A 14,477-nucleotide genomic window follows, 5' to 3' on the forward strand; every position below is an offset into this window, starting at 1 on the left:
AAATATCATATGTTAATTTATATATTTTATTTTTATTTATAATATATTTTAAAATATGAAAAATTATTTAGTACATAAATACAGATACGTTTTCTCACTATGACCAGTGAAATATAAAAAAAACAGCAAATAAGCATATATATATATTATATATAAAGAAAGTTGAAAAATAAAAGTACATAGATAAGATGTAAAAAATACAAAAATAAATATTAAGTATATTTTATCTTGTCCGTCGAAAAATGTCAAAATATGATACCAAACATAGTGTATGTAATTTTCTCTCGTATTTCTTTATTTTTTCCAAATTCAATTTCCACCCCTAATTTCATATTCTCTCCCTGGTTCGACTGCTGCTTGTTTGTCTAGATTGGACTAGAGAGCACACAGTCATGCTGTGATGGACGAAACGCCTATGTAGAATAGTACTCTAACGAATCAGATGTCGCAGAATCAGCTGCAGACTGGGAGTAGTGGTGTTCCGGTGAACGAGGTGTACTGGGCTCTGGTGGCTAAGGCCGATAAGAAGTTCTCTAAGATCCGGGATTTGCCCTACTATCAACGCACTAGGTAAACCTCGAAAATTGCCGCCAGAGGTCGCGATTTTCATCTCTGTAGTCTTCTTTACTTTATTGGGTTTTGGGGGAATTCTGTTTAATGAGGATTTTGTGGGAGTTGGCCGTTTCTCTTGCTTCCGGTATGCGAATGATTCTTTCTTTATAAAGGACATATGGCTGCTAAAACTGTGTTTGTGTCTGATCACGTGAATGATCCGTTTGCGGTACTTCCTTGCACGATTGTAATGTTTTATTTCCTGTCTAGAATTGTATGTTTTTCTTCGTTTGTAGTCAACTACTGTCAGGTTCTACGGAAGCATGACTATGCGTTTTGTTTATTTCGGAGAACTGATTCTTCAATACTGTGCTCGAACAATTAGCTACTGACTGCAGAACAGAATATGGGTGGTTACCTAGTATCATTTCCGTGAATTAATGGTGTGGGAAGTACTGATGGATGCTGGAATGGAAAATAAGAGTGGTTGTCATGATATTCGAATTGATAATCTTTTGGTACTCTGTGCTGACAGCCATGTCTAGTATTGTATATTGATTACTTCTTTTTGTTAAAATGTGAACCTGATAATATACCATTCTAATGATGTTCAGATATGATACATACTTCTACAAAGTCTTTAAGGTCTATACTCAGCTTTGGAAATTTCAACAAGAGAATAGGCAGAAGTTGGTCGAAGCTGGGCTAAAGAGATGGGAGATCGGGGAGATTGCCTCCCGAATTGGGCAGCTTTATTTCGGACAGTACATGAGGACTAGTGAGGCCAGTTATTTGTCTGAATCTTATATATTTTATGAGGCAATCTTGACAAGGGAGTATTTCAAGGAAGGACTGCATCAGGATGTAAATCTTGCCAGCAAGCAGTTAAGGTTCCTTGCTCGATTTCTTACGGTTTGTTTGTTGTTGAACCGGCGAGAGATGGTCTATCAATTGGTCAATCAGCTTAAAATGCTGCTTGACGAGTGTAAAAGGACTTTCCAGGTCATTTCTCTATCATTAAATTCAATATTATATGTCCTTATTTGGTTATTAGGTTGGGGCACCTATTTGGAGTAGAATTTCATCAGACTCTGATGCCATTGTGATGCATATACATGGATATATACTACAAACAATGTGTTTCCCTATCTTCCAGACATGTATTATGGGCACACATGTGTCTTTATTCTGTTAGCAAAATTGCAGACCATGATTGTTGTTACATATGACGGATCAACTAGCAAATGTGAAGAGTTGTCTTTTCTAAATTTTGGCGAGTATACCAGGAATAGACTATGTCTATTTTGTTGCATTGAAGGTATCTACTTTATGATCTCTGAATCGGGCTGCTGAATTAGTATCTGCCGGTTGGTATATTTGGAGGAAGTGTGCAGATTAATTTACTGTAGAAATCAATCATTCTTCTATATGAAGTTCACTTTGATCCTCACACAATACCTGCCATCTACTTGCTGGAATCTTTATTAGAGTTTTCTGTGTATGCGTGCATAAAAAAATCTGCTTCATATTTCAGTTTGGCAATTTTAGAAGTATCTACGCTGCTGTTATAAGGTGTCTTTTTCGATTGATGAATGACTTGTTGCTATATCATGTGGTCTGTTAGAAATATTCATTGCATATTGCAAGATGATAGAAGCAGTTTGACTCATATATCAGTGTTGATAATTTGCTTGTCCTTGTAGTTTGATTACAGATAGTTGAATTACCTTTATATGGTCTTGTTCCCAGGAAACTGACTTTAAAGAATGGAAGCTCGTGATTCAGGAAATAGTTAAATTCCTGAAAGTTGACACAGCTTTTATGAATATCAGGCCTTTGAGATATAGTGTCGTCCTGGAACTTCACCCAGATTGTTTCCCACATGTTATGGATGCAAAGAGAAAGCTAAGACTAAGAGATGCATTATTGTGCAGTTACCATCCTAATGAGGTTTGCATTGTTTGTTCTTTATTGTGCTAACACAGAAAAAATATTTGAGTTTTATATTTTCTCCTTGCAATATTCCGTTGCTTATTGAATAATGATACTGTCAGTGCTGGAGTTTACAAACTACAGATTTCATATATTTCTCTTTATTGCTCACCAGGTCAAGTTTTCAGAACTCAGCCTTGACAATTTTAGGATGCTACAAAGTCTGGAGTGGGAACCCAGTGGTTCATTTTACCAGGCAAGCATGGCTCCCTCAAGTGGAACTGGATCTGGTGCTAGTCAAAATGGGGCTTCAGGGCCTAGTCGTGTCAATCAGGATATAACTGATCCAACTTTGCCACCTAACCCGCGGAAAGCCATCTTATTTCGTCCATCTGTTACCCATTTCATGGCGGTAGGTATTCCACATGAATTAGTTCTCCTTAGTCGTTCCTTTTCCATGCCGTCATATAACTGTACCAGGAGAAGGAACAAAGTGAATGGAACATTAATTTTTCTCTTTTGTGGATATCAATGATTGAACAACATATAGGGACACAACACTCTGATAAAATTGTTTAAATTGTTTAACATGTCAAATTGTCCGCAGCCCTTAGCGCAAATTATGCCGAAGCAACGTGTGGCCTACTTCACCATAGTCCTTATTTAATTGCAATGCTTATTGCTTGTCCCTCTGCGCTTAAGTGGTTATATTTTGTTGCTAAAATAAAGAAAAAAAAAACGGTTATACCAAAAAATTGATATTCATTTGAACTCATATAATGATGATATTTTCTTTGTTATGAAAAAAAAATGCAAATATTAAGCTTCCAGCCAGTGTTTTAGGGCCAGAGGTTGAATTATTCATTGTTAATATAATTATGATGTGTTTTAGAATGTGATATTTGCTTTTTAGGTCCTAGGCACAGTGTGTGAGGAGCTTCCTTCTGATGGAATTCTCTTATTATACCTTTCAGCTTCAGGTAATCGAACCTCTGCTTAACTCTTGAATTATTTATATAGGAAGAAGTGGTTTTCCAAGGTAATGTTCACAAATTAACTAGGCTGTGGGTACTAACTACATTAACCAGATTTATTGTTATTTCTCCTTGTCAGAGTCTTTAATGCTCTGGATCGAACATGATAAAACCTTCGTATGTGTTCCAGGAAACAGCTCAAATCCTATGTCATCTCCATCCCGCACTGGAACTTCTATTGGTTACTCTGAACATATTATCAGGGGCTTTCAGTTTCCTTCGATAAACTCTGACTCCAGCTCTACTTATCCCATTACCACTGGATATGATAGTCCAGACCATTCTGGTTGTACCGCTGATTGCTTACATATTGGACCTCATGGAGATGGAGGTATTAGATGAATAGTATTGTGTACTTACTGTTATTGACTGAGGTATTAGATGAATAGTGTTGTGCACTTATTGTTATTAATTGTGTATTACATGGTGTTTTCATCTTCCTTAAGTGTAATATAAGAACTATGCATCTGGAATGGAACAAGTGGGTGATTCAGGAGCACCGATCCTGTTAGCATTGGATGTTGACAATATTGGATGTGGTTATTAGTGTGACTTGGGTGAATAGAGCATGGACTTAACTACAGTATTGCCTCTGTGGTGGGATAAATTTAGCTTGTTTCTCTTTTTGGGTTGTCCACATCCCAAGAACAATATCCTCTTCCCTATATAACAGTTTTTTTTTCTCTTTCCATGAGTAAAATTTCTTGATGTACATGATGCGAAACTAAGTTTCTTTCCTCTATTTTTCTGTTATAACATTGAAGAGTTACTCTAAACGCTTTTACTTCAACATCCCGGATCTTCAGCCCTGGATGGAGAGGGTATTGGGATACTAAAGAAATCAAAACCGTTGGCTGTTGCTGTGCCTTTGAAAAAAGTTATGGAAGGGAGAGCCAAGTTGGCCTGGAATTGGTGTCAGTGGTTCTCCAATAAAATATGTAATGCAGATATGCTGAAAGTATTTCATATTGTTCTATTCTTAATTGACCATCTACACAAGTCTTCGATTTCTAATCTGATAATAATACAAGATTAGGTTGGAAAACGATGAAAACATTATTCATTTTATCTCTTGTTTAAAGCAATAATTTAAAATCCTTTTCTCCTCCTAAATCATTAACTCATTATTCTTAAGCTTCAGATTGTATCCAGAAAGAGTGACTGTTGTTTCAAGTTTTATACTAATGTTATTTCTTTTGAGTTTTATTTATTTATGATTTATTCTTTCAAGTTTTATACTAATGTTAGTTCTTTTGAGTTTTATTTATTAATGATTTATTCTTTCAAGTTTTATACTAATGTTAGTTCTTTTGAGTTTTATTTATTAATGATTTATTCTTTCAAGTTTTATACTAATGTTAGTTCTTTTGAGTTTTATTTATTTATGTTTTATTCCAGGTATGAATTGCATATATCCTTCTGATTTACTGCCCTTTACAAGAAGGCCCCTTTTTGTAGTCATCGACAGTGAAAGTAGTAAAGCATTCAAGGTAAGTCTTACTAAGACGGTAAGAGCAGCCTTTTGCTGTGTAATGACTAGTTTGTACATACAACAGCCTGTCAGGTTGAGTGCATTGTCAACTCTATATCTACTTTTATCAGTTGATGGGATGGGATGTGGTAAAAATCACATAAATGTCATGTTCTTTTCAATTAAAAGAGGAGGCTACTGCTTTTATCACTGTCTTGAAGTTATTGATATTCTCATGAGGATCTTAAAAAAACTCATCATGTCTATAGGATTTAAGTTTCTCCTAGACCCAGTAGATATTACCATCTTGAAGTTCAGTTCTCCCCTTAGGTAGTTAGATTGTGTATAGGATCTGGATGGTGGTTGAATATCTCATTTCGTTGATTATATTAGTACTGGATGCTTTGGTATCTATCTAGTGGGATCAGTATGGAAATCCCTAGAAGTGGATTTTATTTGTTTTACATGTATCATGCAACTGATACTGATAGCTCAAAAAAGCAAAAGCTTGGACCCAGGAATTTTTCACTTAGTTTTATTTCTTCCTGTGCTAATTAGGTGGCATATCTAATTGGGATTGTTAATCTTCCAATAAAAATAGTTTAAGTACTTGAACTTTCAAATATTTTATGCACCAGAGTTTTCATCTACCCTACACTCAATTGCGGAAAAAATATCGTTTAGCATTTCCAATATATTTGGTGTTAATGCTTACAAATCATAGTTCAAAAACTACCAGTGACCTGTAAAATGGGTACAGTTTTTGAAACTGTGTTACTAAAGCCATTAGGATGCTTTTATGAGTAGTAAGAATTATGAAGGCTTGAGTGGCAGTTTCTTTAATACACAGTGCAAACTAATGAAAGCATGACACATAAACAGGCTATGAGTGGTGCAGAAAAAGGAGAACCCGTTGCCCTTCTACTTTCTCCAGCCGCATCATTGACATTGCCAGCCGTAGAATCCTCTCGTCTACCAAGCGGAAGCTTGTTCACCAGTTTTCTTACAGCTCCTCTGCAGTCGTTCATTCTCTTACTTGGGTTTACTGGCTCTGATATTGAAAAGGTGTGGTTGTAGTTGCTGCTGCTGGTTACTTGACAGTTCCATTAATCTGTATGACCTCAAGGGTATGCTTTGGTTTTCAGGACCTGTACAGTAAAGCTGAGAATCTGCTCCAGTCTTCATTAAATAAATTGGGATCATCATTGGCTGCAGCTGACAATCTTGATCCTGTCTGGGCTCAAATTTTACCTGATCCATTCTTGAGGCGACTCCTTCTGAGGTAATTCATTCTTTTGTGCTAACAAAAAGTAGTTTTCATACAATTGTCCATTCTAGTCTGCATAATGTGTCAACTTTGGAGTCTTAAAAAGATGTATGCTATGACACCTTTCAATTGCTTATAGAAACCTACTAGACTAGTTTGAGTAATCTAGTCAGAAGCTTTTACAGAAAGCACCTAATGATTCCTTTCAGGTAGGTCTTAGTTTAGGTTTTGACTTTGCAATAATCTTGGCCTAACAATAAAAATCTCATTTTTTACGTAATTTTTTCTGGCCTCCCTGAGAGATATCATGGGGATAGACTGGATATTAGCTGCTGGTTTAATGTTTCAAATCCATCTTTCACGCTTGGTACTAGATGAATGTTAAGGATGATATTTTCTTTTGGCGTTGCAGATTTATATTCTATCGAGCAGTATTATCGCTATATTCTCCATCTTTTAACAAGATAGAGTTCCAACCAGAATGCATGCCTTGTCTTCCAGAAGTCATGTCGCCAATGAATTCCACATGCCAAACAGTTGTCTTGAAATTAGCCAACTTGTTTGAGGTAACCAACAAATTCCTATTCTCGGAAGGAATAGTGCTCTTGGATGACTGAAATACTGAAGAGCTCCACTTTAATGGTCTTCCAATGCACTCTGAGAATAACTCATAGAATGTAAAATTTCCCAGAATGTGAGGAGCTTCTCTCTTTTACCTCAATGTTGGTTTTCACTGACCGGTTTCCTGTTTCATCATTAATGTTGGGATGGTGTTTTTGGCCGGTCATAGAGCAATCTTGCTCTCTGTTTGTGACCATCTGATGACACTGTGAGCTACCAATGGAGATTTAGCTTGTATTTTCTCCTCAAATAGTTCTGCAAAAGGTGGAATAGAGGGAAGGCGGTGAACGTGGGTGCAACGAAACAAAGTGTTACAGTCTTGGTGCAACGAAAGAAAGTGTTACAGTTGATATGCCGAGTTTCTCAGTGTGGTGTATTCTTTACTTGTGTACCTGTACAATTTCCCTATTTACATTACTCAGTTTCCTAAGTGTGGGTCTATGATATCTGAGAGTTACCTCATTCTTGGATTTGGCTTAGAAAGAGCAACAAGACCCATCACTTCTTGCAAGTAATTATAATACTTGGGACTCCAAATGGAACTCGAACTCTTCAAATTATACTTACTTGACATCTTCATTTCATTTCCACTATACCAAATATCAGGTGAAGCACTTCTGAATTGATTCTGGAACTAATAAAATTAAACAATGTTAGCAGTAGAATATATATTTTAGTGATGCAATATGCTAATAGTGTTGGTTATATATTACTATTACTATTATTATTATTATTATTAGAATTTTGCCATTTGACAAACACCGAAAGGACATTTATAAAATATTTCTGGGGAAGGTAACATATTAGACCTATATAATAATAATGTTATTAAAATAAAGTTACTTTTTTAGTATAAATAAACATTCCATGCATGTTCACATACAATGTACCTACTTGTTAAGGGTTATTATTATTAGGACTATGGATTTATTTACATTATACCCTTGCGGAACAAGGCCTTATATACATAATGCAGTGCTGCTGACTGCTAAGCATAACAAGGCAGGAAATCTCCCTTGGTTGGTTATTAATTAAACTTTAACAGATGGTGGAAGAAACCTTTCAACTAATTTTACTATCTTATTGCAGAAAGGTGTGATATTAGAAGCAATTATGCCTGTTTTAGATGACACCATCAGAGACATGTTTGCTGCTGCTCAAAGCTGTTTCCGGATGCTTGAAGATGGTGGAGCAGTCTCATATATCATAAATTATTCTAATATCAACAAACACGGTGCAGCTTAATTTGTTTTGGTCCTTTCCGACGCATTGACATCGATTTTCATTTCGGTATAATTATACTTTTCTTCCCTAAAGTTTGGTGTAATCATACGTAGATCCCTTGTGGTTTGGGAAATTACATGTAACACTCATAAGGTTTGCTTTTGTCTAACAAATAAGTCCCCTGTTAGTCAAAATTCACTAAATTTGACGATATTAATAGAAAAACTGAATGAAAATTCATATTTACTCTCGATTGGCTTATTAGTGATTTATCATAGGTCAAATAATTTTTTTCGAATTACACTACCCTTATAAATGGTGAAATATACATCCTCACATGTATTAAAACATGAAGACTTATGAGAGTAATTTTGTCATAAAAAGATTTATTTGACCTGTAATTAGTTAATAATAAGTCAATCGGGGGGTTAAATATAGATTTTTTTCAATTTCTTTTGTAAATATTAGCAAATTATTGAAGGGACTTATTTGTTAAATAAAAACAAACATCAAGGTATTAAATGTAATTTCTCAAATCATATAAAATTTATGGATAATCACATCAATCCTCACTTAGGAAAGTGTAATTATCTCTTTCTTCATTATATTCATTTAATTCCGGTCGGTTGTCTATTCTAGAAATCGCATATTAAGTTTGAGAAGATCACTTAACTTTATCTATCACAGCATCTCCAAAATCATGATCCTGATTTTAAAATCTTTACCAAATTGGCTGTATCTCCATCTACCATCTTGAATTATTGCAAATTAGCCGATTTCTGTGCACCTCCTCCAGACACACACCACTGCATAAACACCACAACTTCGATAATACATTGAAAAACGCCATGGCTACCACCATACTCGAAATATGCCGAGTTCCAGCTCCACCAGGCGCCGCCGCTGACCTATCGCTGCCTCTTACTTTCTTCGACATCCCTTGGCTGCATTTCCATCCAATCCGTCGCCTTCTCTTTTATGACTACCCTTGTTCTAAGCCTTATTTCTTGGAGACCGTGGCTCCAAAACTCAAAGAATCTCTATCCCTCACTCTCAGGCACTATCTCCCCCTAGCGGGCGATTTGATCTTCCCTCTCAACTCGGAGAAAAAGCCTGAAATCCAATACGTGGCCGGGGAGTCGGCAGTTTCACTGACAATCGCCGAGTCTGCTAGTGATTTCCACCATCTTACTGGAAACCATGCGCGAGATGCTGATCAGTTCTATGAGTTTGTGCCCGAGATAGATCCTGTAACAGATGAATCCGAGTACCAAAGGGTCCCTGTTGTGGCCCTGAAAGTGACATTGTTTCCGGGTCGTGGTATATGTGTTGGGTTCGCCAATCTTCACTGTCTTGGCGATGCGAGTTCGGTTGTAGGCTTTATTAAAGCATGGGCTTCAATCAGCAAACTCGGGGGGGATGAGGAGGAGTTTCTGACCAAACACGCTGAATCTTTGCCAATTCTAGACAGATCTGTCATTAACGACCCGCTTGGAATTGATACCATCTTCTGGAAAGTAATAAGAGACGTTCCTTTGAAATCATCGTCTTTTCCATTACCCACCAACCGGGTCCGGGCGACATATATTCTCCGTCAGGCAGATATAGAAAAGCTCAAGGATTTCGTCTTGGCGAAGAAACCAGGTCTACTTCAAGTCTCTTCTTTCGTCGTCACAGCGTCTTATGTTTGGACTTGCTTTGTCAAATCCGAGGAGCAAGTGGATGATGATGATGTGCTGGAATTCTTCATTTTCGCAGCGGATATACGGGCACGGATTGATCCGCCAGTTCCCGCCAGTTACTTCGGCAACTGCTTGGGTTACGGGGCGGCGAAAATCGAGCATAAACAGCTTGTGGGGGGAGAAGGGTTTGTGATTGCTGCAGAGGCTATTGCTGACCAAATCAAAAATAGGGTGAACAACAAGGAGGAAGTGTTGAAAGGTGCTGAGAATTGGCTATCAGAGATTAACAAAATGAAAACGATACGAGCATTTGGGGTGTCTGGATCCCCGAAATTCGACTTGTCCAGTGCGGATTTTGGATGGGGAAGGGCAAGAAAGCTGGAAGTGGTTTCCATTGATGGAGAGAAGCATTCCATGTCTTTGTGCAAGTCAAGGGATTCAGAGGGAGGATTGGAGGTTGGCATATCTTTGCCAAAGGCAAGAATGGACGCTTTTGCAGCTATCTTCGAAGAGGGGCTAAGGTTTTGATAGTGTATGTTACTTGTTCTGGATAATTATCGTCATCTGCTTTTGATTGTTGAGTGCCTGTATACTTTCATTTGAATTAAGGGATAATTACACTCCGCTTTGATGAGATTTGGTAAATTAGACGTACACTTCTATGATTTGAAAAATTACATCTAGTTCTCGTAGGTTTCTTTTATTATAATTTGCTGATACTAACAAAAAAACTGAAAGAAAAATTGATATTTAATATAGATTGACTTATTACTAACTTATTGTAGGTCAAACATTTTTTTTAAAACTAAACTATCTTTATAACGATGAAGATATACCTCTTCACATGCATTAACGCGTGAAGACGTATGAGGTAATTTGATCATAAAAAAATTTATTTGATCTGCAATAATTTAGTGATATGTTAATCGAGGGTAAATCTATTTTTTTTTTGATATTTTTGTTAATATCACCAAATTTTATGAATTTTGACTAATGGAGAATTTATTTGTCAGACGAAGCAAACCTCAGGGATACTAAATGTAATTTTCAAGACAAAGGGGATCTACGTGTAATTACACCATCCTCAGGAGAGGGGAGTGTAATTATCCCTCGAATTAATGGAAGGCTAAATTGCAACATTATCTACTTGTTGTTTGAAAAAAATTATAAATATCTCTTTAATGTTTAATAAAATTATATAATTCTTTGATAGAGTCTGAAATTGTGAACTTTGTTGTTGTATTTTTGTATTTCTTAAAGAAATTAAAAAATTATAAAAAAATCAGATAAGGTGGATGAAAAGATTTATTCTCTTAGTTCATAAAAAAATATTTTTTTAAAATAAATAAAACTATAATTCATAGTTCGTAAGAACATTAAGTTTTAGATGAAAAATGCTAATATTAGCAAAAGCTTACATCAAATTTCAATTTTATCTCTAATTTAACATTCCCCTATAATATTTTTATCAAATGACTTTAATTTGACATCAACAGTTATTACAATTATACTCTTTTCACTTTATATATATTACATTAACTTCCTTATAAGTAAAATAAATATTATAGTTAAATATTGATAAAGGGTAAAATTAAAAATTGATGTATATTTTTGTTAACAATAATATTTTTTATGAAAATTTTAGTAAAAGAGGGTCATGTGTAACCGATAAATTTCGGAGGAACTACCAAAAAAAATAAAATAAAAATAGTGACAAAAAAAATTAGTGATAATTTTAAGTACTGTCACTAAATATATATAATTGGTGACAAATTATTACTTAATCACAATAATAAGTTTTAAAGTTTTAATAATAATAATTATTTTGTAAAAATTATAATTAGTAAGAATTAGTAATAAAATATTATCATTAAATTATTACTATATACAATTAATGACACATGTATAGTGATAATACAGTTGAACAATTGTGCAGTAAGAAAAAGTTTATTGGATCAGACATCTCAAGGTGTTTCTTAATGATCTTCCAGACAATGACTTCAACAACCTCTTCAAATTGATTCGTGGTCAGGCGATTGATAAGAATAAGAAGAGAAGGTGTTTTTTGTATGGCTTGCCTGGATCTTTCTACCATAGATTGTTTCCTAGCAACAGCCTTCATTTTGCTTATTCATCCTACAGTCTTCACTGGCTTTCTCAGGTATTAAGATCTTAATTATTTTATTATAGGAAAAATTGCAATTTCAACCTGTAATTATAGGAGGATGACAATTTTAATCTTGTTGGAACTTTATTTGTCAATTAAGCTCCATAATATTTAAAAAGAATTTGACAGAGTGGAGGGTGTCGATTTTTTACCTAGGATGACCCCCCTATGTGTACTAGAGCTCTATGTGTCATACTCGGTTTGTTTCGCAAGCTTCAAGCAATGAAAATCAAAGGAAAAAATGTTGAAGAAGAAGATATTTTGGCTTTAAGTTTGCTTGGTGGAATCATGGTTTGTGTTGGTCGATTTTTGGATGGGTAAACAGATGGTGGTTTCTGGATGAACCATTCCAGGTTGCTAGATTAGTAGGGACTTACCTTATGTTGTTTAAACATAAGATGGAGGAATGTGTATGTTAGATATGCATATTATGTAATGGTATTTTGTAGTTTTGGTAATGAAATTGAAAGCCTCAAATTTTCAGCTTTTGTGAATTCTATATTTTATTGTTAATGAATTTTGTGTTAACAAATTTTGTTAATGAATTTTAATAATGAAATTGAAAGCCTCAAAATGCAGTTGTTAATGAATATGGTTTTGTGTTGTAAATGAATTTTCAGCCTCAAATTGAAAGTCTCAAGTTTCTAAAGTATCTTGAGATTACAGACAAAAAATATTTCTATTCCTATAGAAAAGTTCTTAAACAAAAGGTGAATTCCTCCAATCTTTGTTCTTTGCCTTCACCCCTTGTCTTTTGATTATGATAACACATCGTTCAACCTTGATAATGTAACATACTTCTTGCTATCCATCTCTAAAAAAGTGCATGTTAACAGAAGAGATTTGGTCTCTGGATGTAAAGGCTGTTTTGAAAAAACCTCCTGTCTCCTGGTCCATCTTGGTGGGGCTCTAATACTCACCTTTGGGACTGGTGGCTGTAGATGAGTTGGTGGAGAAGGCCTAAAAGTTTGACCTGCATCTTGTTGCTGGGATGTGGAAAACTTGTATGATGCCCTTCATGATTGCTTGTGTGCAACTTTTTGTTTACAATGGGGGTGGTTTGAATGGTGTTACTTTAGTGATTTGAGGTTTGGGTACTGGTTTTGTTGAAGCTGGGTTCTCACGTATTACCTATAAGGAGAATGAAATTAACCGAATAAGTGATTTATAAACAAAAAGGTGAATTACTCTCTATGAAAATTCTCGAAAACTTGAAAATTACTTAATGAAACTGCAGTTTCTTGGCTCGTATGATGGACTGCATCAATTGAAATTTGTTCTTGCATTCCTTGAGAAAAAGTCATTAAGTATTATTGACGTGTAATTAAAATAAAATAAATGGAATGGTTACTGAAGTTTTTTACCCTAGATTTGTCTCCCTCAAACGCATCAGTTTTAGTCAGGGTGTCAATTGATGTTTGTTCTTGCATCCCCTAAAAAAAAGTCATTAAGTATTAGTGAATGTATAATTAAAATGGAATGGTTACTGAAGTTTCTTACCCTAGATTTGTCTCCCTCTAATATGTCTGTTTGGGTGTCTTTGTCACCGGACTCCTTTTCAACCTGTAATACAAAAGTTTCATAAATTAATGCACCTGCCTCCTTTGTCCTTACTTACTCTGTAATACACATCTCCAAGCTTTGTGAAATATATTCTATTACCAAAATAACCAACCTCACTAGCTATTTTATTCAGTTTTGAAATAGATATTTCATGCACATCCTCATAATCAAATTTGTACCTTAATTCCCTAAAAAATGTAATGTAATAGTTTTTAACAAACTATCATTATTATCTGTAAAAAAAAAGAGAGAGAATAACATTTAAAATTTCAATCACAAAAAAATTTCATATAAAAAAATGTACAAAATGAATAAATATACACATATTTTCAGACAAGAACAACAACTAAAAAAACACGCATATGAGGCAAATAGAATAATATGCAGATAGAAAAAAAAAATCGGCCATTGTTGGTTTCCAGACAAGAACAATACAATGGGACCACAGTGTTGGAGATAATTTCCTCACAAAGCACAAGAGACCACATACCCAAATCAAATTTCATTTTTAAGGACCATAAATAATCCTATTTTATACGCTAAAACACAAACCCATTTGTATATTTTACAAAACTTACTGTACGAATGTGGAGCAAAATCGTTAAACTTAGGATTCCGAAGTGGCATTGCTTCAATCGGGTTTCTTCCTCTTCAATCGACAATCAATTTTGAATTTCAGTTTAAAGAATTTTTTTTAGGGTTTTTTCGATTTGGGGGAATCTACTGCGATTTGGGGGAGACACTTTTACAGTTGGATTTTTTATCTGGGTCGATTTTTACCCGCCTTGCCACGTCAACATTTTACATCACGTTGCAGGTCACATGAGCTGCTGATTGTGTAACTTTGGCCCAGTTAGTCTCTTTTTCCGCCCATTCCACGTCATCAGCCAGGCAAGCTGCTAGGTCTTTAAATTTCGCCCACGTGGACGTCGGAACCTTAAGCCCCAAATTCTCCGCTGCTTTT

At 35.2% G+C, this 14,477-nt stretch overlaps 2 protein-coding genes across 2 annotated transcripts; both read left to right on the forward strand.

The window, feature by feature from the left end:
- The first annotated feature begins 291 nt into the window (after positions 1-291).
- Positions 292-7,461, forward strand: LOC105173408 (signal transducer, putative (DUF3550/UPF0682)). The gene is made up of 10 exons (XM_011095132.3): positions 292-570; positions 1,167-1,554; positions 2,302-2,502; positions 2,660-2,896; positions 3,398-3,464; positions 3,649-3,849; positions 4,917-5,008; positions 5,872-6,054; positions 6,135-6,271; positions 6,669-7,461. Exons 1-10 carry the CDS (start codon positions 443-445, stop codon positions 6,871-6,873), a joined length of 1,839 nt encoding a protein of 612 aa, XP_011093434.1. The 5' UTR covers positions 292-442; the 3' UTR covers positions 6,874-7,461.
- Positions 7,462-8,731: 1,270 nt separating this feature from the next.
- Positions 8,732-10,428, forward strand: LOC105173409 (malonyl-coenzyme:anthocyanin 5-O-glucoside-6'''-O-malonyltransferase-like). Its single transcript, XM_011095133.3, has one exon. It carries the CDS (start codon positions 8,950-8,952, stop codon positions 10,309-10,311), a length of 1,362 nt encoding a protein of 453 aa, XP_011093435.1. The 5' UTR covers positions 8,732-8,949; the 3' UTR covers positions 10,312-10,428.
- The last annotated feature ends 4,049 nt before the right edge of the window (positions 10,429-14,477 follow it).

The sequence above is a fragment of the Sesamum indicum genome, linkage group LG11, assembly GCF_026168435.1.
Source record: "Sesamum indicum cultivar Baizhima isolate 11 linkage group LG11, ASM2616843v1, whole genome shotgun sequence".
Classification (NCBI taxonomy): Eukaryota; Viridiplantae; Streptophyta; class Magnoliopsida; order Lamiales; family Pedaliaceae; genus Sesamum; species Sesamum indicum.